This window comes from Rana temporaria, chromosome 1, assembly GCF_905171775.1.
Source record: "Rana temporaria chromosome 1, aRanTem1.1, whole genome shotgun sequence".
In the NCBI taxonomy this organism is placed as follows: Eukaryota; Metazoa; Chordata; class Amphibia; order Anura; family Ranidae; genus Rana; species Rana temporaria.
Genome location: NC_053489.1, coordinates 174,397,292 through 174,424,759, shown reverse-complemented (window position 1 = coordinate 174,424,759; position 27,468 = coordinate 174,397,292). Strand labels below are relative to the sequence as shown.

Genomic DNA, 27,468 nt, shown 5'->3' with positions numbered 1-27,468 from the left:
TATCTCCAGTATATGTAATTTTGGCCTCTGAATTAGGAAGAATTCATATGACTAAATGTTTAACTGTCCTGCTAAATAGTAACTCAATAGATTTTGGAGGACCATTCCTGTTTCTTTATTGGGCCTCCGTAATGTAGCCAGGTTCAGTTTTAGACTAGTAGTGCCCTCCCTAGAGAAATGCAGAAAACAAAGGGTTATAGGTCAGTTGCAGACGTGGTATACTTTTACATAGTTACATATGTCCAGCTTGAACCAATGTAACCATGTAAATACCATACCCGGTGATCCTCTTGGAAGCTGGAAATCACTAAAGCAGACACTGGTACATCAGTGATACAAGATGTCGACTGGTCAGCACGGGCACCATTCAGAGAATGCTTTGCATCTTTTGCATGAAAGAAAAGCGTTCTATGATTGGATAAGGTGGAGAGGCTGGGTGGTGATGGCAAAGCATTCTCTGAATAGTGCCCGTACTGAGCAGCTGATCCCCTGTATTCAGAATGTGTCAGGCCGGCTGCTCGGCATGGGAACCTGAAGTAAGTGGAGATCACTGAAGTAGCTGTGTCTGCTTCAGTGATTTACATCTTTTAGTGCCATCAGCCAGGTATAGTATATACCTGTACATGTCCAAGCTGGATCAATGTAACTATGTAAAAATATACCATGCATGGAATTATTCTTTATATTCTGTAAAGACAGATTTCCAAACTATCGCAAGCATATAGGTAAATATATAAAGGCACTTAGGAAGAATAATCACCTTCCCTTTCAATAGTTTTCTAGAAGTTTATATGGAGGTTCCAGTGCATAACAACATACATGTGTACTTCAAATATCAGTAAAGCGTTTAATATTTGACCATTAGTAAATGCAAACGAGTTATACATGTGAACATTGTGCAGAGCACAATAGGAAAAATGGAGGGGAGGGGGGCAATGCCCAAGCAAGGTTGCAGCGGCCCTAAAAGATAACCAAGAGACAATCACATGGAGTGGATCATACAGGCTCAGGACATATGAATTGAGGGCTGGTTGGGGGAGTATGTGTGGTTCGGGGGGATTGGGGGGGGGGGGGGTATGAAGTGGTTCAGAAGACATAGGTAAAAAGAGAAAAGAGAAGAAAGAGAGGGAAAACAGAGGGTGGGATGCAGGGTGTTTGTGTGGAGGGGTAAAAGTGGGAAAAAAGGAGCAATGTACATGGTCTCTGAAATCCCATGCATCTGACATGTACCCATTCAGTAAGATATGGTCAAAGGTTAAGGGCAGGTGGTGCTTGACCCAGGGGTCCCGTATATTATAGAATTTGGGCAGTCTGTCATGTTGGATTGCAGCCAGTTTTTCATAACATACATACATTGGTGCATGTGTAAATAATATTTTGACGGGGAACTGGGTTTTCCAATCCTTGGCATTGGTCTGTTTCCGGGCCGTAAACACATAAATCAGTAGACGAATATTATAATATGGTATTTGCATGCCAGAACTATTTACTTACTGGGCAGATCCACAATACGTGGTGGCAAGGAAAAGGAATCGTATTAATAATGTTAATTCTGTCTGCCACAGACAGTGGTAAGTTAGACCATATCTGCAATCTGTTTTTGATGTTTTGCATCCAAGGGGTAATATTTTTGATAAGGGCCAATAAATTGTTCCTAGTAACTATGATACCTAGATATACCTTTAGTAGATTTAAATGAATGATATAAAATGCACATTAAAATATGCTATGCTGAAATTGAGAATATAGTGTACAAATAATGTTAAAGGACCATTGTCAACAAGCTTTGATATGAGTATGCAGGGTGCTTTTTTTTTTACATCAGTTTAATCTGATTTTGATCTTTAGTACCTCCTTCTGACCTGCATTTGACCTACTGCTTTTGCATTCCTATAGATATTTGTGGGGTGAGAAGCAGTTCTGAAGCAAACAAAACCCCATTGACCCAAGTGCATAAGAAAGCAGTCAGAAGATCCGACTGCCAAATATTTGCTTCTTAGAATAATTTTGGAATAAACATGTACTGGCTTGTTTGTATCGTACTACACTGATCAGGCATCCTTGAGATGTTCTTATATGAACTTATCCTGTTCTGACCATATTTAACCAGACTGGGTGGCAATCATCCTATATCTACATGATGTAAATACTATGTACCGGTTTTGATGGACTTATGTTGGCTTTTAGAACTGCCTATTCCATATTCAAGTCTATAGGAATGCATATGCAGGCCAAATGCATCTGAAATAAATTCTGCGTGACCTAAGAAGCACCTCAAACTAATGTCAAAAGCATGCTGCATTTGCCATCGAAGCCTCTTGACACAAACCCTTATAAACAGCTTTTGTACAATACATTGTCTGTTTTGGTGTACACTCACCTTTATTAGGTACACCTTGCAAGTACGGGGTTGGACCCTCTTTTTCCCCTTCAGAACTGCCTTCATTCTTCGTGACATAGATTAAGTAAGGTGCTCTATTGGATTGAGATCTGGTGACTGTGGAGGCCATTGGAGTACAGTGATCTCATTGTCATGTTCAAGAAACCAGTGGTGAGATGATTTGAGCTTTGTGACATGGTGCATTATCCTTCTGGAAGTAGCCATAACAAGATGGGCACATTGCAGTCATAAAGGGATGGACATGGTCAGCAACAATACTCAGGTAGGCCTAGGCATGTAAACGATGCTCAATTGGTACTAAAAGGCCTAAAGTATGCCAAGAAAATATCCTCCACACCATTACACCACCAGCCTGAACCATTGATACAAGACAGGATGGTTCCATGCTTTCATGTTGTTTACGGCAAATTTTGACCCTATCATCAGAATGTCGCAGCTGAAATCAAGACTCAGCAGACCAGGCCTTGATTTTCCAATCTTCTATTGTCCAATTTTGGTGAGCCTGTGTGAATTGTAGCCTCAGTTTCCTGTTCTTAGCTGACAGGAGTGGCATCTGGTGTGGTCTTCTGCTGCTGTAGCTTATCTGCTTCAAGGTTCGATGTGTTGTGTGTTCAGAAATGGTATTCTGCACACCTTGGTTATAATGTGTGGTTATTTGAGTTACTGTTGCCTTTCTATCATCTCAAACCAGTCTGCCCATTCTCCTGTGACATCAACAAGGCATTTTCGTCCACACAACTGCCGTTCATTGGATCTTTTCTCTTTTTTGTATCATTCTCTGTAAACCCTAGAGATGGTTATGCGTGAAAATCCCAGTAGATCAGCAGTTTTTGAAATACTCAGACCAGCCCGTCTGGCATCAACAACCATGCCATGCTCAAAGTCACTTAAATCACTTTTCTTTCCCATTCTGATGCTCGGTTTGTACTTTAGCAAGTCATCTTCACCACGTCTAGATGCCTAAATGCATTGAGTTGTTGCCATGTGATTGGCTGCTTAGCAATTTGTGTTACCAAGCAATTGAACAGGTGTACCTAATAAAGTGACCGGTAACGGTGAGTGTATATTCTGTTTAATCATGTAAATATGACAAATTATTATATATAATTTTCTAACAAACAGATGAACTTGATCATCGGCAGCCTTCTAGTGCAAGCCTTCAACATAATTAGCTATGGTATAAAAAAAGTGAGGTGGATGAAGGAATCCCCCCCAGAGTCAATGCATTCTGAGAGTGGGACTCTGCTGTCAGAATACACTGACCAGCATTGGCTACAGCCACTGATTAACAAACGTTCTGTCAAACAGAGACAGCTAGACATTAATCACAATTCTACCAGTCCTTGCTGAATTGGCTAAATTTTGATCTATCTATGGCCAGCTTTAGGGAATGTCAGATGCAGCCAAAGCACATGTAGCAAGGTCCTTGGCCTCCTTCAGTCTAATGAGGACCTCCAGGTCCAGAGATAGCTGACATCCTTCTGATGTAGTGGGTACTGAGGCATAGTGGGTGCAAGGTGGAATTTCTTGGGCACCAGATACTTCTTGAATGCAACTAGCAGACTTCGAGACTTCAATAGTAGCACAGCAATGCAGGGAAAGGCCTCCAACAAGAAGTCAAATCTTCACGTACAGAAATGCTGTCTCTTATGGTAACAGTCTTTAACAGTTCCTACCACAAAGCCTAACAGTTCTTTCACCTTCACTACAACTTCTCCTTGTAGTTCTTTAGCCCACTGAGCTCCCCGTCTCTCACTAGACCCTCTGATTCACTGCCACTGAATCCCTTGAGCTCCTGCAATCTTCAGTGGTATCTTCCTCAAGCGTCACGCCCGCTTCTCTGCTGGGTCCCTAGCTTGAAACTCCCGATACTTCTCAAGCTTCACCCCACTGGCCTGCTCAGTCCCTGGCTTGGCACACAAGGCTGCTCTGCAAGCGTCACCTCCGCTAGCTGGGCTCCAGATTTGATCACCGCCTGAAGTTTCCCAATTCTCCACTGTGCCTGTTCAGTGAGAATACTGCTCCAGTATTTGCTTCAGTTACTCACTGTGGTCCCTGGTAATAAGGTGGTTGGTCCCTTAGTGGCGACAGCTTTCCTTGTACCTCTGACAACTGACAGGTTCTCCGGCCAGCAGAACCATCACTTTTGGTTGGTCTGCAAGCCGCAATCCCAACCGTGCGCTGCTCTCTTGCTTCTGGATGGGCCCTCAGACAGCCTAGCAGCCAGATTCCCCCGGGATAGGCCCAATCTCTGGCCTAACAGCCCGGGGGAACACGACACACATCCACCCAGACAGCTGTCTAGGTGGCACAGAACAAAGATCACCTGACTCCACCTAAAAATATAGGCTCTCCCAGCAGGCCAAGAATCCAAGAAAACCCCTGCCCATTGGCTGAGATATCCCATATACCCATAACCTAACCTTAAGTTGCCCATCTCATATCTAGTATCACCAAGTACCTGGCCACCTAGTGGTAAAAGAAAAAAGTGCAATAAGGCCAAACTTAGGGAGAAATCAATAGATCTCTAACAATCAACCAGGATAACTTCTCCTGGCAAGTAAATTTATGAGGAGCATCTCTGCCTAAACTCCAGGGTGCTACACACATAAAAGGGGACCATGTATCTGACACACCTAGAAGTGTCAGGTCCTGATAATATTTTATTACAACAGAGCGAATATCAGTGATGCAGGCAGTGTACAAGTATTACCTGAACTTTTTACAGGGTTAACTTTATATTTGTTTTTTGTTTTTTCTTTACTCTTAGTTGCTTTAACGCATAATTATATCCCTTTAGGCCCTGATCCTAGGCCTGACAGTAACTTACTAGACTAACTTAACCATAGAAACAAACATATCACCTGTTAATTATCTTGAGCAGAGACTATCATGTCCAGAGCTAGAAGACCAGCTCCAAAACTACTGGCTCTCCTAAAGCTATGTCAAAAGAAAATAAACAGAATTATAGAGTCAGTTTTAATAAGGACTATCTAGTAAAAGGTGTAAAGTATATCACCTCTACTCAACAAGGTTCATACAGATAATAGTATCTTATGAATGGAAGTTATTACTCTAAAGTGCATTAACCTCTTCACACTACTACTAAGGTTATATGGTTATAAATATAACATAAACAGCTATATGCTAGATTAGCATTTTTATGCCTGAAGCAGAGAAAAGAAATTAAAACATAGTAATAAATATTCAGCTTTTTTTCTTAGTTGCAAAAATAGGTTTAGGTTTGCTTGCCTGGTAAAGATTTTGCACAATTTAAAATTACCTACAAAACAAAGTTGCTTTTATGTCTTGTGATTATAATAATGAAATGTATTGAAGGTGTTAGAAGTGCCTTGCACACTCCTGCTTCTGTGCAACCAGTCTCCCTGCATATCTCCCCTTAGGAGCATCCGTTGCCAGGCATCAGGCCTCACTCTGTCTGAAATGTCCCCTCAGTCCTATTGGCCAGCCGTGGCACTCCCCTTGGGATGTATCCTTACTATTAGGCAATGTCATCTGCCTAGCCTGTTCAACTCCAATTGGCCAACAAAATTGTGCACCTTATTTGATCATCACAAACCCAGGGTTCACTGTACTTGTGATAGTATTTTTCAGGGCTTTTTTTCAGGGGGAACTTGGGGGAACTCAGTTCCACCACCTCTGGCTCAGACCCTTTGGTGCCTGCTCACCACAATCACTTGTAAACACAGAAGTCTGGTTTCTGTGTTTACAAGCGACAGCTCTGCACTCTGTGTGTAACCAGGGCTGTGGAGTCGGTTGATAAATGTTCCGACTCCGACTCCTCAGTTTTATGTACTTCCGACTCCGATTCCCCGACTCCGACTCCTCTGTATTAATATGTAAATGTATTTTATACATTCCTTGAGGGAAAGATACGCAACCTACCACAGGACTACTGGCTGGGAAGCCAACAGTCTACTGTATTGCACAGTTTAAGCAAAAGGCAAACACAATGAAAACAATCAAGTGGCTGGATAGTAGCAGCACGCATAAACATCAGGAACAGGATTTTTACCAGTTCAAAAATACAAACCACATTATTTGGTTGTTTTAGAACAAAAACAAAGCTTATCTATAATGAACCAAAAACAAAATCTGTAAAACCTAGAAATGGTTTATATTAATCTTGAAATGTAGTTATAGGCTTAGCAAATCAATTCAATGTAGAGTTCTAAGGAAGAGAATTGCCTCTGCCAGATCCTCTTTCATAGAGGCTCTTAAGTCAGACTTTATTATTTTTAGGGCTGAAAATAATCTTTCGACACTGACTTGGGTGGGTGGCATTGCAGTAACTATTCTGGCCACATCACTAACGATCTCTGGATAAACAAGGATGGCTTCTTCAACAGTAAGTTTTGATGCGCAATCATACTTTTCAACTTCTTTTAGTGCTTTATAAAACTCCTGTTGGAATTTTTTTATTTGGACACTTACTGGTTCTCTAACATGCGTTCCCTGTAAAAGCAAAACACAACACTATGGAAAGTATAAGTATTGCAGCTCCTAATTGTGCGTTGCGTGCCATATAGTGAAGCACATGAAAAGCATGCTTCTTCACGGTCACTTAACGTGTTCGTTTTGCGGTTACGTGAGGCACTGCATGCATTGGTCCTTATTCTTACAGTAGAGAAGTCATTAATTATAACTTTTTGTGAATTGGGACATTTAAACTTGCTTTTTTTTTTTATTCCAATCTAAATTTAGTAGGAGTTGGAGTCGGGGTCGGTGCATTGTTTGCCGACTCCGAGTCCGACTCCAGGTACCCAAAATTTCCCCCGACTCCTCGACTCCGACTCTGACTCCGACTCCACAGCCCTGTGTGTAACCCCCCTGAACTCTGCACTCTGTAATGCAATCCTGGTATTTAATGCCCCTTTAAGACCCTTCTACTGTTTGTGAAATCTGAACAGGGTCCTGGTTGAGTTCCTGCACCTATTTTCTGAGAAAAACAAGTGCTCTGTGCTTCAACCTGAACCTTAATTCTGACTGTAGCTTACTTGTCTTGGACCTTAGCCTGTTCCTGGATTACTCCATTGTCTGACCACCACCTGCCTCTGGATTTTGCTACTGGCTTTACACCTGCTGAGCAACAGTCCATGCCTGATATTTCTGAAGAGCACAGGTACTCTTTCCTCTATCCTTGCTCAGTCCTTCGTGCCACTTGGATAGAGAATATAGCAATGTGTATTAAGCCCTGGGAGCAACCAAATTATGTTAGGCCTGCTTGCTTTATGGGAACTATTGCCTGGTATCAGTAGAAGAAATAGTGGCCCAAGGAATAGATAAAGGCAAGCAAAGGGCCACATACAGCACGCAGGCCATAGTTTGGGGCCTCTGATATAGACCACCTGTTCCCAAATTAAAGCTGGTCATACACTATACAATCAGATTATACAATATATGTACAATCTTCTTTAGAGTTACCAGAACTATATAATAGAAGGACAAATCTGCACAGTCCATTCTATTTGTATCAAATCAGACAGGCCAGGGGTCAAGTCCTGGGGAAAAAAGTGTGGGAACTCCCACCCAAGATCCACTCCCCCACCAAAAAAAAAAAAATTATACGTTCATATGCATAATTACTAACGCATGTTTTTTTTTTTCGATTCAACTGTACCTTAGTAATCCTTTATGTTACTGGCCGCTTCCTGTATATGGATTCATCGGGTAGTGTGCGGGTATTCTGTCACTTCCTCGATGCCGTAATGTCTCCTGGGAGCTTTTGTCATTGTTCCCAGGAGACATTGCGGAGGTCTGCCGCGAGTTATTGTGGGATTTAGAAAGAAGCAAGTTCTGACAGTGACTCGAGCTGGGCATTGCCGCTTAATGAAGGATTGGCTCCGGCGACTCGGCTGCTCTCAGCTGCTCTAGTCCTGCAAAGGGAACTGAGTTCCTGCTGTGAAAAAAGTGCAGGAACTCCATTCCCACGCGTTCCCGCAGGACTTGAGCCCTGAGACAGGCCCTTGCACTACATATGTATATGGTGAAATATCTGCGCTACCCCGAAACTGATGAATTGACAAAGAATTTATAAAGAAATTATTGTGATAAAAAAAATGACAAAACATTTGAAATTATAAAAAAAAAATACAAAATGGGACTGCAACTTAAATAGCCCAATTAATCAGCTCATATGATTGTGAATAAAGTAAAAATTAGCAAACCAAAAACAATGATATGTGCAAAAATTATGTAAAAGCATGAACACAATATTGAATATTAAAGTCCACACAGTGCGCCAATGGATAAAACCGTGATGTCGGACACTCAAATAATACTTGGTGCTTCTGTTCGGATAATATGATAAACAGCACCACTTACCAGATTGGGTGGATCTCAGATTATAGAGATCAAAATCGCTCATCCAGGGATCACTCAATTTAGGAGTACTCCTCCAAGGTCTCATCCAATGCACTAAATAGTTAGTCAGATTGTATAGTGCATCTTCAGCTTATAGACCTTAACCACTTAAGGACCGCCGTACGATGATATACGTCAAAAGATTGGCACGGCTGGGCACAAGGGTGTACAGGTACGTCCCCTTTAAGAACCCAGCCATGGGTCGCGAGCGGACCTGATCGCCGCCGGTGTCCCGAGATCGGGTCACAGGAGCTGAAGAACGTGGAGAGGTGAGTGTAAACAAACCATCTCTGTTCTTCTCTGTGGCAGTGTCAGTGATCGTCTGTTCCCTGTCTTAGGGAACGACGATCAGTGATGTCACACATCCAGCCACGCCCCACCGACAGTAAGAAACACACATGAGGTCACACTTAACCCCTACAGCACCCCCTAGTGGTTAACCCCTTCACAGCCATTGTAATTTTTTACAGTAATCAGTGCATTTTTATAGCACTTTTCGCTGTGAAAATGACAATGGTCCCAAAAATGTGTCAAAAGTGTCTGATATGTCCGCCATAATGTCGCAGTCACGAAAAAAATCGCTGATCGCCGCCATTACTAGTAAAAAAAAAATATTATTAAAAATGCCATTAAACTATCCCCTTGTAAACGCTATAACTTTTGCGCAAATCAATCAATAAACGCTTATTGCGATTTTTTTTACCAAGAATATGTAGAAGAATACGTATAGGCCTAAACTGACGAAAAAAAAGTTTTTTTAATATATTTTTTGGGGATGATTTTTTTTTTTAATTGTCGCTCTATTTTTGTTTATAGCGCAAAAAAAAAAAATGCAGAGGTGATCAAATACCACCAAAAGAAAGCTCTATTTGTGGGAAAAAAAGGATGCCAATTTTGTCTGGGAGCCACGTTGCACGACCGCGCAATTGTCAGTTAAAGCGACGCAGTGCCGAATCGCAAAAAGGGGCCAGGCCCTTAACCTGCAAAATGGACTGTGGGAAACCTTGCGTAGGATGGGTTTCCCCCTACTTTTTGTTAAGTGGCTCCAGGTGATATACAAGACCCCTACCTCCTCGGTGTGCCTGGGGGGTGGATTATCTGGCTTTCTCGTGGTACTAGACAGGGTTGCCCTCTCTCTCCGGGCCTATTTGCTCCTGCCATTGAACCAGTGGCGGAGGCTCTCCGCACCTCAACGCATGTTAAAGGTCTCCGAGTGGGTTTGCTGGAGGAGAGGGTGGCCCTGTACGCGGACGACATGTTACTTTTCCTGAACGATGCGGGCCCCTCGCTGCAGGGCGCGCTGACTGTTCTGGACACGTTTGCCTTGGTCACTGGACTCAGGGTGAATTGGTCCAAGTCCCTGCTCTTCCCGATTGACCAGGCGGCCAGATCCACCTCCCCGCCCGATAGCCCCCTCTGCTGGGTCAGTTCCTTTAAATATTTAGGCGTATATGTCTCTGCCTTGGCCTCCGATTTTACTTCACTTAATCTCTCCCCGGTACTGGTAGAAGCCCAATCCAAGCTGAAGGCATGGAGCAATCTCCCTCTGTCTGTTTGGGGGAGGGTGAATCTCATTAAGATGAAAATTGTCCCCAAACTTATTTACCTCTTCCGCCACTCCCCGCAGTGGGTGCCTAAGTCCTTTTTTCGTAAATTAAATCAAATTTTCTCCTCCTTTATTTGGGGCCCCTCCCCGCCGAGGTACAAACTAACTACGTTAATGAGGCCGCGGACGCAGGGTGGGATGGCATTCCCGGACTGCTATAAATACTACTTGGCCACCCAATTGGTGACTGCGGCTTGGTGGTTGCGGCCGGATGGGACGAACGCTTCCACTGCCCTGGAGGCCTCAGTGGTCGGTTCGTTGGAGGCCCTCCAGCTTTTTCTGTTCCGGGGCCCTCGCGTGCCATACCCTCTGACCCCTTCCATGCTTACCACCCTGCGGCCGTGGCGAACCGGCCTAGCCAGTGAAAAGTGCAAACCCACTGGAATTTCCCCTAATTCCCCGATCTGGATAAACCCTACCTTAACCCACTTTTATAAACTCTTAGATCCCTTTGCATGGTCAAAGTACGGTGTCAAATTAATCTCCCATATCGTCTCGCACAATACGCTGAAGCCCTTCGCCAAGCTCTCGTCCGCATTTAATTTACCCTCCCATTATCTTTTCAGATACCACCAATTGTCGCATGCGTTTTCAGCTCAGTACCCGCTGTCGTCCTGCATTGTGGCCCAGTCGGAGTTGAAGAGGACACTTATAGGTAGATTCAGGTACGTTGGCGTAACTTTGCGGCGGCGTAGCTTAAGGAATTTAAGCTACGCCGCCGTAAGTTAGCGAGGCAAGTACATGATTCACAATGTACTTGCCTGCTAAGTTACGTTGGCGTAGCCTGAATCGGCGGGCGTAAGGGCGCCTAATTCAAATGTGTTTGAGGGGGGCGTGTTTTATGCTAATAGCGCTTGACCTCAAGTTTTTTCACTGCGCATGCGCCGGGCGCCTACATTTCCCAGTGTGCATTGCGGCTAAGTACGTCGCACGGGCCTATTGATTTAGACGTGGACGTAAACTACGTAAATCCCGTTTCACGGACGACTTACGCAAATGACGTAAAATTTTTTAATTTCGACGCGGGAACGGCGGCCATACTTGACATTACTATTCAAATAGGGCCTAGCTCTAACTTTACGCGGCCTACGTAAACGGCGTAAAAGTACTGCGTCGGCCGGGCGTACGTTCGTGAATCGGCGTATCTCCTCATTTACATATTCTACGCCGACCGCAATGGAAGCGCCACCTAGCGGCCATCCAAAATATTGCAATCTAAGATAGGACGGAGCAAGCCGTTCTATCTTAGATATGTTTAAGCGTATCTCTGTTTGAGCATACGCTTAAACATAAGTCGGCGTAGATTCTGAGTTAGGTCGGCTTATTTACTGATAAGTCGGCCTAACTCTTACTGAATCTACCTATTAGATTTAACTGTGATATGAAACCCACCTCGCATTTGTACTCATACCTGCTCTTTGTGTCCCTCCCTCCCCTTGACGGGCTGCGATCCAGGTGGCAGAGTGACATCCCTACACTAGACACGGACGACTGGGATGAGGTCTGGGATCTTCCCTTCAGCACTCTGGTCTCAGTTCGAGACAGGCTGGTGCAATATAAAATTGTTCATAGGGCATACTTCACCCTACATAGGCTGCACAGGATGAACCCCACACATTCCCCGGAGTGCTGGAGGTGCGGCGCCTCCCCAGGTGACTTCTCTCACATTTTCTGGCGGTGCCCCGTGGTGGAACAATACTGGGAGTCGGTGCTGGAAATGACCAATAAAATTGCTATGGCACAATTGCCTCTGACAATGGAGGTATGTCTTTTAGGTATAATTAAAAACATTGTCCCGACCTCCGCAAAACGCACTTTGATCAGCCTGTTGCTCTTCTACGCTCGCAAAAATATTGCCATGCACTGGAAGAAACCCACGCCCCCCTCTCTGGTGCAGTGGAGGCGTCTGGTGAACACCAGTCTTCCTCTGTACAGAGACACTTATGCCAACCGGGGCTGCCCGCAGAAATACGACAAGGTCTGGCGAGCCTGGCTGGCAGAGTCTGAGACTGCTGGTTGATAACATGATCGCCATGATTTGCCCTGTGACTTGTCACTTGTGAGTGATCACGGCTGAGCGGATGTAAGGACCTGCTGGGGCGACACCTAGAATGTGAATAACTGCACCCCCCCTCCCTCTCTTCATTTTCATTTCTATTGGTTATTATGTACGTATAAACCTGTCAACATATACGCACTGCAGATATATATATATACGGTATTAGACATCTCCCTCCGTGTACTATACGAAGTTGAGCTATGTGTGTCTTGTCTTGTTTATTGGTTTGTTTTTTGTTTTTTTCACCTCAGACTCAACCACAGCAAGAGACTTGCTCATGATTTTATTCATAATTCCGTCTCCACTTTTGGTTTTGCATCATTTGTGGTATTTCAAATGTTATTTTATATATTTTAACTTTTTTTCATTATTGTTAGTTATTTTACTTAATCTCTTTTAATTCAGTTAATATAAACCTTACCCACCCTCTTCTACCCCCCCACCCCTGATGGTTTGTCCCTACCCTTTTTTTTTTTATCTACTTCTTTAGCTGCTGTCTACTGTAATTTTCTCCAGATATTGCTCCGTTGATTTGAAATCTTTCCACGGCTTCCATCTCTTTCTATATGTATTAAATTGGCCCTCATCACAGCTCCATAGATGTTCAAGATTATTATAATTTTCCACCCTTTCGAACCATTCTTTTATGTCTGGTTTTCTAATACTTAACCATTTTTTTGGTACCAGTCCCTTTGCGGCATTTATCAATGTTGGAATTAATGTTTTCTTATAGCTACTATTTGACTCATTTGATTCATGGAACAGGCAAGCTTGTATGGTATTAGGTACCTTTTTCCCAGTTATCACTTCAATATACTCCAAAATTTCCTGCCAATATTCCTTTATCATTGGACAGTCCCACCATATGTAGTTGTTCCTCTCTGTCCACATTCTCTCCAACACAATGGTGTTTTATCTTTACTGATTTTATGCATAATTTCAGGTGTCCTGTGCCATCTCGCGATACATTTATAATTCATTTCGATTGTAGTTATATCAGTTGCGGTGTTATATACGGATGCTATTATTCTTTCTACTTGTTGGTCTTCAAACTTCCTGTTTATTTTTTTTCCCATTTCCCTATAAAGTATGGATTTCCTTGTGAATCTAATTCTGTCAAGATTTGATAAACTTTTGATATAACATGCCGTAGTGGGTTTTTTATACAGCATAATTTTTCCAGGGCTGTTAATTTTTTTTCTTCTCTTATAGGCGAGGGTATTGACTTTACCAAATGTTTTAGTTGTATATATTCCCATTCACTGATGTCCCATGTATTCCTTTCCTTTATCTCTCGGAATGTTTTTATTTTTCCTTGCTCCATGATGTCCTTTATTTGTGCTGCTCCCATTTTAGTTCCCAGCCGAGTCCCTTTCCCAGGGATAAAAAAATTAGTTTCCGTAAGTGAAATTAAAGGTGAATTATGAGTCCATTTATTCTGTCTATAGATTAAGTCCCAAACTTTGAAAAAAAATGTTGTTATTCCATGTGCATCTTCATCCAATACTCTATATTTTCGTGGTACCCATACATTTTTGTGCAGTGTTGTTTTACTTATACTATTTTCCATTTGAATCCATTTTTTTTCTTTCTTTCTCTTTATCTTTATTCCCCCATTCTACCATACGTGCAATAATCGTGGCTTTATAATATCTATTTATGTCCGGTGCTGCTAATCCTCCGTGTTTTTTTTCTCTTGTTATTGTGGCAAAATTGACTCTCGGCTTTTTTTTTTTCCATATATATTTTATCAACATTGATTTAAGGATCTCAAAAAAACTCAGCGGAATTTCTATGTTATTTTTGGGAGGGTGACCATCTTAAAAGCATTTATCCTTCCTAGCAATGAAAGTGGTCTTGTTATATTCTTTTTTAGGTCTGTTTTTATTTCATTTAAGAGGGGAACATAGTTAGCCATATATAGGCCCGCTACCGTAGATGTCAATTTGATCCCCAAGTAGGTCAACTCTCCTCTTACCCATGTGAATGGGTACTGATTTTGTAGCCAAAGTTCTTCTTTCTTCTCCACCCCTATATTTAAAATTTCTGTTTTTATAGGATTTATTTTAAAGTTCGAGAGTTCTCCGTATTTTTTTATTTCTTTAGCTACGTTTGGCAAGGTCTTTCTTGGGTTAGTTATATACATTAGGATATCGTCGGCGTAGGCCGCTATCTTGTGTTCTTCTTCACCTATTCTCGCCCCCTCTATATTTTGGTTATTTCGAAGAGTAGCCAGGAAAGGTTCCAACATTAACACATATAGCAGTGGCGAGAGCGGGCACCCTTGTCTAGTCCCGTTAAACATTTCAAAGGGTGCTGACATATTACCGTTGACCTTAACCATTGCCATTGGTCTACTGTACAGATTTTGGATCCAATGTCTAATCTTGGGCCCCAATCCCAGATGTTGCAGTGTATCCATCATAAACCCCCACTCTGTCGAATGCTTTCTCAGCATCTATTGACAAGAGTAGGACTGGGGGTTTTCCACTTTTATTTTTCTTCAGTAATAATATGGGTTTTAAACTATTGTCTCTCCCTTCTCTTCTGGGTATAAATCCTGTTTTTTGTTTCTGTTGTGAATTTTTGTACTATGTGAAACATCTCAATAAAAATAATAATATAAAAAAAATGGACTGGTTAAAGTGCTTGTAAAGTCATTTTTTTTTTAAATAACACACATGTTATACTTACCTGCTCTGTTGCAGTGGATTTGCATAAAGCAGCCCTGATCCACCTCTTCCCGAGTCCCTCTTCTGTGATCCTGGCCCCTGTTCAGTGCCCCCACAGCAAGCCCCTTGCTATGGGGGCACCAAAGGCAAGTCACAGCTCCCTAAGTCCATTCTTCCTCTCTCTCCTTTCAGTGACAGCAGCGGGAGCCAATGGCTGTGTTTCAGCCACATTTAGGAGGGAGATTCTGGGATGTCAAAGACATTTGTGGACATCGCTGGACAGAGAGGGGGCTCAGGTAAAGTATTAGGGGGCTGAGGCACACAGAAGACTTTATCTTAATGCACAGAATGCATTAAGATAAAAAAATCTTCTACCTTTACAACTCTATTAAATTATTTTCATGTTCTTAACAAGCAGTAAAATAACTTTAAAACTGGCCATCACTAACCTCTCTAGTTGCTTTTAATGTAAAGTTATTATTTCTCAAAGATAACAAAGACTCTGAAGTTGGCTTAAGTCAGCATCTAATAGCATAAAAAACATCTGCTGGTAGTTTACATTGGAAAGTCAGCGGCCTGCCAGGAATCTGCTCTCAAGTAAAAACACAGCGCCTGTGTTGTAAATATGAATAGTAATTTCTTCACAATTCTAATAGGTGCAAAGATGAATGGAAGCTTATTGAAAAATGCTTCTACTTCTTTTGAAATATAAAAATACTTTAATATGCATGATCAAGGCACAGGTTCACTTTAAAAATTTACAACATCTCCATATTTTTCTATTACCTTTCCCTGTGGAATAGAACTCAGAGTACTTCTTCCAATGTCGGCTGATCTCTTTCACTGTCTTATTATCGGGATCCACACCCTGGAGCTGCTGTAATCTGTCTTCCAATCCACGTACTGCTTCCAACAGAGGGGCTGGATCTGGAGGAATACAAACAGATACTAATTAAAGACATGACATGATGTCCCTAAACAATCTAATACTCAAATTTGGAAATCCATAAAGGAGTGACAGGGACATTTTTATTGAATTATTTCAATAATAATTTATTCCCTGTTCCCACTAGCATAGCGTAATGTCAGGCGCCATGCACATGCTCATTTTTGTGTGTTGCTTTTCGCTTACGGTAACTCATGCATTTCAATAAGAAAGAAGTTCATTGAGGATTTAGAGTTTCAAGCTTTGCTTACTGTCCAGGACCCAAACTGGTATTGTGTTCAAATCTCCAATGGTAACAAATAAATAAATAAAATGTATTTTACTTCCATAAAAAAAAAAAAATGGATCAGATGAAAAACAGATGTAAAGAGAGTAGAGAAGTCGGAAGAGACCCCCAATAGTCGGAAGAGACCCCCGGAGCTGCCTAATAAATGACTTTAAAAACCTGTCTATTTTTTTTTATTTACATTTTTTCCCCTCAGGTGAATGGGTGGGGGTACGATGTACCCCATACTCATTCACATAGTGTGGGGCGCCGAGATCTGGGGGCCCCCTTATTAAAGGGGGCTCCCAGATTCCGATAAGCCCCCCGCCCGCAGACCCTGACAACCAAGAGGGGAAGAAAGAGAGGCCACCTTAATTCCCAGAAAGCTCCGCACTGAGATTGAGATGAGCAAACATTGGGTATGGGGGGTGCAGTTTGACATGATCTCGGCAGCAAGGGTGGTATTTAGTGCAACCAATGAGCTGTATTTTCTTCCTGCTTCATCCACCTTCCTCTCTTCTCCCTTCCACTGATTTTCAGCTGCTGCAGAGAATACAGCCCATCAGTTCCACTAAATGCCATCTATCCTCTTCAGTTTCCCCTTCCTTCTGCTCCCATGGCCCCTCTTACAGCACAGCCAGCTCCCCTCCTCTCCTGCTGGCTACTGCAGGGGGATGTTTCAGGATTGAGAGCAGGGGAAAGGGGCAGGAAATTTGTTTACCAGCCTCTTGTTTTGTGAATAAACACAGTGAGTGAGCACTACTGATCACTCACTGTGTTCATTCATAACTGAACCATCATAAACTGTGTAACATTTAAAAAAAAAAATAGCGCCTGTGTACTTTTCAGTACAGGTGCTATGATAAATTTAGTTGGGGGATGAGAGAGTTACCTTGCTCTCATCCGTGATGTTTTACTAAATTGTGTTTCTGTCGGTTCTGGACTGTCCTGTGGGTCATTCTGTACTCCAGAGATGTAGTTCCATCTCTGGATGGCAGGTGGTGCCAGAGGGGTCCAGGAGGAGCCGCTTTTCCCCAGCAGGAGGAGTGCTTCCCTCATGGGGCATGCTGGGGGAGGGTATTTCTGTGACAGACGCCATTTTTTGGGGTTCTTCGCCCATTCCTGGTTCGAGGTGCGGCACCCACCTTTAGGGTGTGCGCACATCACGGGCCCCAGCCTGGCCTACCAGGTCGGGGCGCACGTGCCACATGGAGTTCCCGACTTTGGGCCCTCATGGCCTGGAGCAACTGAAGCTACAAAGGGACCCTAGTCACTTACTGGGTTCCACATTCTGTGAGGAAGATCCCAAGTGAGTTGTGCTGTTCGGTGGGGAGTCGGTCTGAGGTGAGCCCAGAGGCAGGTGATCCAACAGGGCTTAGACGAACCATCGGGGATCTGGGTGACCAGACACTGACAGGTTGTATGCTGCAAACTGTCAGTCGGTGACCCCAAACTATCAAGTCTACCTGGGGAAGATTCAGGCAAGATTGTGTTACTGGGAGGTTTCGCTCTAACGTTAAAGTTCCTGAGTACTTGGCCTGTGGCAGAGGTCTCGTTACTAATCCTAGTTCTATCAGAGCCAATTCGGTGGCAGAGACTTGTTTCTTCCCAGAAGTTCTAGTGACGCTCCGGCTGCCAGGCCTGTGAGAGGGACCTGTCCGGGGGCACTATACCCACTCCGGCTGGAGTGGCGATGAAGTAAAGGTTGCTACTGGAAGCAGGACTGCTTCAATTTATCCATAGGCCTGAATCTGCAAAGTTTTCTCCTTTCACCAACCTATCCTATCTACCTCAAGTTGATTGTTGGGTCAGAAATAAAAGCATTGAAAACGTCACCCTGTTGTCTGGACATTCCATCACTACTTTCATCATCCTCATCCCTAGACACAACATAGAGGTAACATAATTACGCCGATCCCAAATCTAACCAGCGGCTCCTGAGGGGGTAGCGCTACAAAAATAATTAAAAAAACAAATAAAAATAAATAACTACTGACACCATTCACTGCAGTACTGAACCTCTGCCCTACTGATACTGAGTCTTTGCCCTGGATGAAAGAATGTCTAGCTTTGCCACTGTTATGCACAACTCAGTTTACATACCCAGCAGAGTGCCTGTGTGCTAGGATGACTGAACTCCTGTAGACATGCATGAGTAACGTCATCCCATGCTGGCCAATCAAGATGGCTGAAGACAGCATCTGGAAGAAGGCGAGGAGAAGATGCTGGTGCTGGCGAGGGACCTTTTTGAATGTTAGAACATTGGAACAGAGGTAAATATTGTAGACTTTAGGTTCTGTTTGAAAAAAATAAAAACAAATTGCCACATAACATTTTAGATGCGCCTTCCTGATATCCCCAACACTAAAAATCCTATTAGTTTACTTTGTTCATGAAGGCGCTGGGGAGCTGTGTGTTGCTATAATTTCTAAATTGGCCTTAGTATATGTATGTATGTGTGAATATATATATATATACACACAGTATATTCTTTTAAGTGCTGCTTAAAGTGGTTGTAAACCCTTACAGACCACTCTATGCTACATGTAAGTCTATATTAAGGCTTACCTGTAGCTACCCAGGATATCTCCTAAACCTGCACAGTTTGGGAGATATCCTCTTTCCCCTGCATGTGTCAATGTAATCGGCACATGCACACTGGGGCAAACTGAAGTAATGGCACCTATGTGCCACTGCTTCAGTCGCTCTGTCATTACTGGCGGGTCCTGCGCACATGCACAGGAGTGACGTCATCGTCACAGTGCTTAAGTAAGTAATGTCGGTGGCTGGAGGGGGAGACAAGAACAAGAACCGCTGTGGGGGCTTTAATCTGAGGTAATACATAATGAGCTAGTATTCTATACATACTAGCTCATTATGTCTTTGTCTTGCAGGTTTTTTTTTGTTTTTTATTTGAGTTTACAACCACTTTAAATCAACAGCTCTATATAAGTACCTCTTCTCTGCCCTTTGGCTAAGATCAAGTGTAGTATCTGTTCTTATCAATTGCCAGGAGGTGGCGCTGTGCTAACCGTCCCTAGTACACGGCGAGGTGGAAAGGGATGATGGTGGCATATGCAAAACCTGCTGGTGTGGAGGTGAAAGCCTTCTGATGAGGATGGAGAACCATTGGGTCGAGGCGGAGGGCCGGGGGTTTGTCTGGCCTTCTGGCTGGTGTTGGTGTTGGCGATGCTTCTATCGGCATACGGTGGAGGAGCTGGCGAGCCCGATCTGAGGGGGTCTGGGTGAGCCATGCAAATCCGCTGGATTGATGGGGGTCTGGAAGGGTTAGTACCGGTGGAGGCTGCTTTATAGTCGGTGTCTCTCCCTTAGAAAACCCAGAAGGGCTCTCAATCTGATAGGAGAAGAGTGCCGCACTGACCTGGTTGGGGGGTCGGATAAGAACCGAAAATGCCTATGGTGAATGTGCCCCTGGAGTGGCAGTTCAGGGGTGCCATATTTGCACTAGTGTCTCTCAGCACTTTTGCTTTTTGGCACCATGGTCACTTCACCATCACACTTTTTTAGCACCTGCCTCTAGGGCAGAGTCTTTTGGCTGGGACCAGAGGAATTTTTGATTCCAGGTCGGAGGGCCGGCCATCGTATTGCACGATGGTCACTTTCACTCTCCCTCATCTTCCTTTTCCCCACTCTCTTTTTATTTACCCGTGTTGTCACTTTTTTGAATGTTTTTTGTTTGGTGTACACGTTTGTCATGAGTGATTAGTAGGGTGTAGGTCCTTGGGCCTGCCCTGAACGTCTTGGGAGTGGGTGGACATGGCCTTCTGGCTTAGTCCGCCTGCTCTCATGGGGTCTCCCTTCGAGGGGGGGCCACCTAGTACTTGGGTGGGTCTGTTTTGGCAGACCTTCCAGAGAACGGGGTCCTTCTGGTTTCGGCCAGATGGACCATGTGAAGTACCTCAGTCCCCGTCTGGAGCCTAACTACCCGGGGGATCAGGGTAAGGTCCTTCCTTGTGGAGGACAAGTGTAACACCTGTTGCACGTTTTGCGTTTCACTCTTTATGTGCATGCGCTTTTTTTGGCACCGGGTGGAGTTTTTGGGTGTGTTTCATGGGCCACGGGCTTTTAAAAAAAAAACAAGTCCCATCATGCCTCTGCCTGAGGGAGTTATGCTTGTAACTGTCACCCTTGCAATGCCTCATGGGACTTGTAGTATAGGAACAGCTTAAGGGCCGCCAGTTGGAGACCCCTGATCTAAAAGGTAAGAAATAATAAATAAAAATAGATATGCTGTGTGAACATATAAAAAATATATAGTGGGGTTTTCTCAAATTTGACTGCAAAAGTGGAATACACTTCAAATACCACTTGTTCTTCTACAGCCATCACAGTTTGCAATGATGTAGTGTACTGTTTTATAATCTTAAATCTAGTACTTGTAGGCGAGTGTTTGACCCTTTACTGTACAGTGAATACAACACCATTGTACTCAGTGATTACTTCTGCTCCCAGTAAAAAAGGTTACACTTTAAAAGGACATGAAAAATAAGCCTCAACACAACAGACAATATGACTCATTTGAGCAGTCTGATAGCTATTCCAGGGCCAGCCGACCCTCTGTGTATCCAAAGAAATGATTTATTATAGTCCTACATCAAACAGCAGTATCAGAATGATCTTTACCAAACTCTACATGATTGCAGGATATACACACTTACTTCTAATTATAATTAAATGGTCATCAGATGGTAGGATGGCCATAAAATTCACCCCCTGTTGGGCTAGTGCTGACATCTGGCCATTAAATAACACCCTCTTTCCCTAAGAGCTAGTTATTCACAGGCGGATCTGTCACCAACGTAAATTAATGTACAGTATAGCATCTACACCAGTAGAAGTAAATGAACAAACAGCATCAGAAAGGCAGCAGGCACATAAAGAACAATACATGGGAATAATTGTTGTTTGTACTATTCTGCACCAATCCAAGTTGCAGAATACAGGCTGTACAAGTAATGCATACCGTATTTATCTTGCTATAACGCGCCCCGGCGTATAGCGCGCACCGCCGAACTTGAAGAAAAATTCCTGGAAAAAAAAAATACTTACAGTTTGGATGCCCCTCGTCGGTGTCTTGCCCGTCGTCCATCGCGTCCTGCCCGTCGTCCATCGCGTCCATCGGCGGCCTCGTCCGGTCCGGCGTCCTTCTGCGGCCATCGTGGTGTCCTCCACGCTCGATCCCCACGCTGTTTGAACCACTGTGCCGACATATACCGAGCGCAGTACACTCGGGTATAGTCGGGCTCCTCTGGCGTAAAGGACGTACAGGACGTGACCGCGAGAGTATACTGCGCTCGGTATATGCCAGCGCAGTGGTTCAAACACAGCGTGGGAAGGGGGTATCGGCGTATATCGCGCACCCACGATTTTGCCCTGGGCAAAAAAGTGCGCGGTATACGCCGATAAATACTGTAATTATTTATCAGATATTTTATAACCGTTTTAGCTCCTTTGCAAGACGCATGGTGAAGTTAGTCTTGAATTTACAGACACAACACCCAAAATTTACTGGCACAGCAATGTTTTTACTGGCATTTGCAAAGGATACAAAATTATAGTTTTAAGTGCAAATTTCAGTATTTAGACTACAAACAAGTACAATGTGCAATTAGCAATAAGATTTAAGGTAGATATTAAGGCAAAAAACGTATTTCTTATTTTATTTTTTCTATAGTAAGTAGCTTAGAGACAAACACACGTGAAATTGTCCCTCACTGTGATACTGGCAGTAGTGTGCCACTGCACAGATGATGATGACACCTCACCGACACAACATGTCCCCTCCTGAGTCACAGTCTCTCTCAATGCCAGGTGGTCTCTTTAGTCCACTCGAGTCCAAACAGCACTGACAGTTCCACTCCCAGCTTGTCTTGGTCCTGTCCTGCAAAACAATGCATGCAATGCTCCAGTCGCTTCACTGGGCTCCCTTGCACCATGACATCACACGACACACCTGAGCACCACCTCTGCCAGATCTGCCCCCCGCTGGCGCTGCCTAAACACACTGTAACAGGCACTCAGATGGTCTCGGTCATCCCTGGAATGGAACTACGCATGCGCCGAGCGTCACAGCCATATTTTTTTACTGGTAACCTTTTCCTGTCACTGCCATTTACTGGCAGAAGAAAAATGATAAGCTAATATACCAAATTAATGGCTTTAGGGCTGATTTAGTAAAACAGGCTCACTTTGCAAATTAAATGTTGATTTAACTTTGTGAATGGGGGAAGCTGTGTTAATGTTCCAAAATCATGTACAAGGGTAAAAAATAAAACATGCGCCCCCACAGCAAGTGGCTTGTTATTGTGGTGCACACATAAGAAGAGGAGCCTAGAGTGCAAGTGGGGGACCCCAGAAGAGGAGGTTCAAGGCCGCTCTGTGCAATTATTGAACAAAGCAGATAAGTATAACATATTTATTATTTTAAAGGTGTTGTAAACTCCCTCATGGTTTTTCACCTCAATGCATTCTATGCACCAGCCCCCCACAGCCCCCTTTTACTTACCTGAGCCTGATCGTTTCTGCACTGGGGATGAGCACACCCGCTCCAGCCGGTGTCTCGGGTCCTGATTGGATAGATTGATAGCAGCACAGACATTGGCTCCTGCTACTACCAATCAAATCCAATGACGCGGGAGCTGGGGGTGGAGTCGAGTCCAGCTGTCTGTGTCAATGGACGCAGGGAGCGCGCCCGTACGGGTGCCCCAAGGGAGAGCACTTCTCAGACAGGTCACTCAAGAAGAGGATGAGCCAGGAGCGCCGCTAAGGGACCCCAGAAGAGGAGGTCAACACCAACTGCACAGAGGAGGTAAGTATGATATTTTTGTTTTTAAATAAAAAAGGAACCTTTATCGGAAAACATGTATGCCTTTGCAATCACTTAGATGAACATGTATTTACATTTATTTAGCTAAATAAACAGTCTCTATGATCCCCTATGATCATCTAACATGCACTGAATATGTAATGTGAAAAATGCAAGACGTTAATTGTTCCCAATTCAGATACTTTTGGGTGTGCATATAATCATGTAAAAAAGTATCTGTACTTCCTGGAAATAGCTGACCTTTTATAACTTTGGAAAACACTGGATCTTCTACAAACAGTGCCTTTAGATAAATGTGATATACTTGAGCAAATTACATATGAAAATTACATGGTGGGTTCATTTTTATAATCAAAATTACCAAAAATGCAGATTTACCACCTCTTAAAATCCATGAAATTAGAATCAGGTGTTCCAGATTAGATGTCAATAATTAGAACCTCCTGAGGCTGGGTTCACACTACTACACTACTTTCATCCTACTTTGCTCTGCTACATTGGTCCTACATTTATCCTACATTGGTCCTACATCCATCCTACTTTCATGAAAAGGATACTACTTTGGTCCGACTTCAATGATATTCAATGGGCCTGAAGTAGGATCAATGTAGGACCAAAAGTAGTACAGGGAGCATTTTCAAAGTTGGACCGACTTGTGTAGGACGCTACAAGACACTCTCATAGGGAAACATTGAACACAGAGCAAAGTAGGATGAAAGTAGTGTAGTAGTGTGAACCCAGCCTCAGGCCTCACACACACTGAGCATCTGACCTGGGTGCATGAGGCTCCAGCATTTAGGTGCAAGTAGAAGCTACAGATGCACTGACCAGCCCCCGCTGCCAGCAGCCTGTTAAGCTCCATGAGATGCTGACTGCTGCTGTAGGTGGACAGTGCACCGAGCAGCACTTGGAGGAATGCCCAGAATGCATTTCAGGTATTCCTTCCCAGAAGCATACTGCAATAATAAAACAAAAAACAAAAGGTATTGCTGCACGTCCAGCCCTGTCCAGCCGCAGCAGCTGTCAGCCTCAAGTAGAGTATGATAGGTTGCCAGAAACAGGGCTAGATGGTGCACATGTACCTTCCACCTGCACCTAAAAGCTGGAGACCCATGCACCAGGGCTAAACACATAGGGCCAGATCCACAAACGAGTTACGCTGGCATATCTATTGATACGCCGCGTAACTTCTAATTTGCTCCGGTGTATCTTTGTTTTGTGTCCACAAAACAAGATATGCCTGAAGCTGTGCTAGATCCGACTGGCGTACGTCTCAGTACGCCGTCGGATCTAAGGTGCATATTTACGCTGGCCGCTAGGTGGCGTTTCCGTCGATTTCCGCGTCGAGTATGCAAATTAGCTAGATACGACGATCCACAAACGTAGGTACGGCCGGCGCATTTTTTTACTTCGTTTCCGTAAGGCTTTTTTCGGCGTATAGTTACCCCTGCTATATGAGGCGTATTCAATGTTAAGTATGGCCGTCTTTCCCGCGTCGAATTTTGAATTTTTTATGTTGTTTGCGTAAGTCGTTCGCGAATACGGCTTTCCATAGAATGACGTTCACGTCGTAAGCATTGGCTTGTTGCGGGTTAATTTTGAGCATGCGCACTGGGATACCCCCACGGACGGCGCATGCCCCGTAAAAAAATAAATACATTTACGTCGGGTCAAGACGTATTACCATAAAACACGCCCCATCATATCCATTTGAATTGCGCACCCTTACGCCACCAAAGTTACACTACGCCGCCGTAACTTACGGCGCAAATTCTTTCAGGATACCGAAGATACGCTGTAAGTTACGGCGGCGTAGTGTATCAGAGATACGCTACGCCGGACCGAAGAATGTGCCACGCTACGTGGATCTGGCCCTCAGTGTGCATGAGGCCTTAGGGGGAAATCTGATAAAATCTGTTTTATTTAATCCTTAGATATCTAGTCTGGTGTTCTCTTTGCAATATTGTCTTTATTGATCTTTGTTGTCATGGAAAAGGAATGGCCAATAGGTCAAAAAAAATCAGTACATAAGGGATGTGTGTCCACCCAAAAGGTCAATCCTCAAATCAAACTAATAAAAAGAAATCAAGCTAATTCCAATGTGTTGTCTCCCTTGTCTGATGCCCAAACAAATCATAGTTGTGAATATCATATTGTAAAGTTTGGTGGCATAATATGCCATTCACATCAAGTGAGAAATACTAACTAATCAGACATAAAGAAAAGAAGGAAAGATGAAGGAGGACTCAATTGACCAAATTTGAACAAATTGAGTTTGAAAGGCTGATGCTTTGGAGAATGTTTGGGGTGAAACATATATCAAAAAACATAGTTCCCCAGAGAGCTTGTTCACAGATAAACATACTTCAAATTTCCCCAGGTATTAATTTAAAAGAGAAGTATTGTTTAACCACTTCAGCCCCGGACCATATTGCTGCTCAATGACCGGGCCCCTTTTTGCGATTCGGCACTGCGTCGCTTTAACTGCCGTTTGCGTGGTCGTGCAATGTGGCTTCCAAACAAAATTGGCATCTTTTTTTTCCCACAAATAGAGCTTTCTTTTGGTGGTATTTGATCACCTCTGCGGTTTTTATTTTTTGCACTATAAACAAAAATAGAGCGACAATTTAAAAAAATATATATATTTTTTTATTTTTGCTGTAATAAATATCCCCCAAAAATATATAAAAAAACGTTTTTTTTACTCAGTTTAGGCCGATACGTATTCTTCTACATGTTTTTAAAAAAAAAAAATTACAATAAGCGTTTATTGATTGGTTTGCGCAAAAGTTATAGCATCTACAAAATAGGGCATAGTTTTATGGCATTTTTATTAATATATTTTTTTTACTAGTAATGGTGGCGACCAGCGATTTTTATCAGTACTGCGACCTTATGGCGGACACTTCGGACACTTTTGACACATTTTTGAGACCATTGGCATTTTTATAGCGATCAGTGCTATAAAAATGCATTGATTACTATAAAAATGCCACTGGCAGGGAAGGGGTTAACACTAGGGGGCAAGGAAGGGGTTAAGTATGTTCCCTGTGTGTGTTCTAACTTTAGGGGGGGTGGACTGACTTGGGGAAATGACTGATCGCTGTTCATACATTGTTTACACACACAGCTCCGAATTCTCGCTCTTTAACGAGCGATCGCGGGTGCCCGGAGGTGATCGTGCCCGCCGGGCACACGCGTCCGGAGCGGGGGGCGCGCGCACGCGCCCCTATTGGCTGATTCACGAGATGACTTAATATTACGTGATCTCAGCAGCCGAGCCGACCTGCCGCCGTTAAAAAAAAAACAATCATACTCACCTAGATGGTTGCAGCACTTATCCAAGCTGCAGCTGTCCCCTACCAACTTTAAAACCATAAAGTGAGCGATCAAACACCGCTGATCACTCAGTCCTCGATCTTCAGCCTGCAAGGAGCTTATGACTGTCAGCTCTGTGCTCTGCCCCCCCAGGGCTCACTAGGGGTGGGAGCGACTGGCTCAGGCTTGCTCCTGAGTCTGAACTAGCTGAGTGATGAGGGACGAATTGCGCTCCTGTGATCCATAGTAGAAGCATAGCCCAAATAGCTTTGGCTATACTTCTCCTTTAACCTCCCTAGCGGTATGATTATTTCAGATTTTAGGTGCTGAAAGCGGTACCATTATTTGCAAGGAAATTTGGCGTTTTATACTGTAGGCCTGTAATTTTAGGAATAACTCACTTAAATCTGACCAAACAAGAGTCTAGTAGGCATACCGGGTATGACATTTTTTTAAAAACAAAATCATAAATTATAATATAGGAAATAATTATAAATAATTATAACAAATAATAATATAATTATAATAAAAATTATTCAATAATGTAATCAACTCCAAATCACTGAAATTTGCTCAGTTGCAGAATTGTCGCTGTCATTCATTTTTTTTTAATGACGTATTTCCCCACAAAACGCCATCGCACAATTCTGCAAGGGATTATAATTTATTATCGCTGTTTTCTAGCTGCTCTAAAACCATTTTTGACATAAAGGGACACTTTTGGTTGCTATGGACAATCTACAGTTTGCAGGCAGAAAGAACAGTTTTTATTATATAAAAGAACATGTAGGACACTGGGCAGACCACTAGGGACAAGGGGGTGTGTATTTTTTACATACAGTACTGTAATCTATAAGATTACAGTATACTGTATGTAAGGTGTTTGTTTACCTTTTTGTGCATCGTAACGTCGCAGGGAACGGAGATCGGGAGCACACAGAGGCACTGTGTGAATCGAGCGAGCACCCGT

At 43.3% G+C, this 27,468-nt stretch overlaps 1 protein-coding gene and 1 pseudogene across 1 annotated transcript in view; one reads left to right on the top strand and one right to left on the bottom strand.

The window, feature by feature from the left end:
• The window catches only part of CUX2 (cut like homeobox 2), a 253,849-nt gene that overhangs the window by 159,582 nt on the left and 66,799 nt on the right, over positions 1 to 27,468 (bottom strand). Inside the window, exon 4 of the mRNA XM_040352486.1 lies at positions 15,909 to 16,049. Coding sequence (XP_040208420.1) covers positions 15,909 to 16,049 — 141 coding nt within the window. The remainder of the gene's footprint in view (positions 1 to 15,908; positions 16,050 to 27,468) is intronic.
• LOC120925223 lies at positions 19,288 to 19,464 on the top strand (annotated as a pseudogene).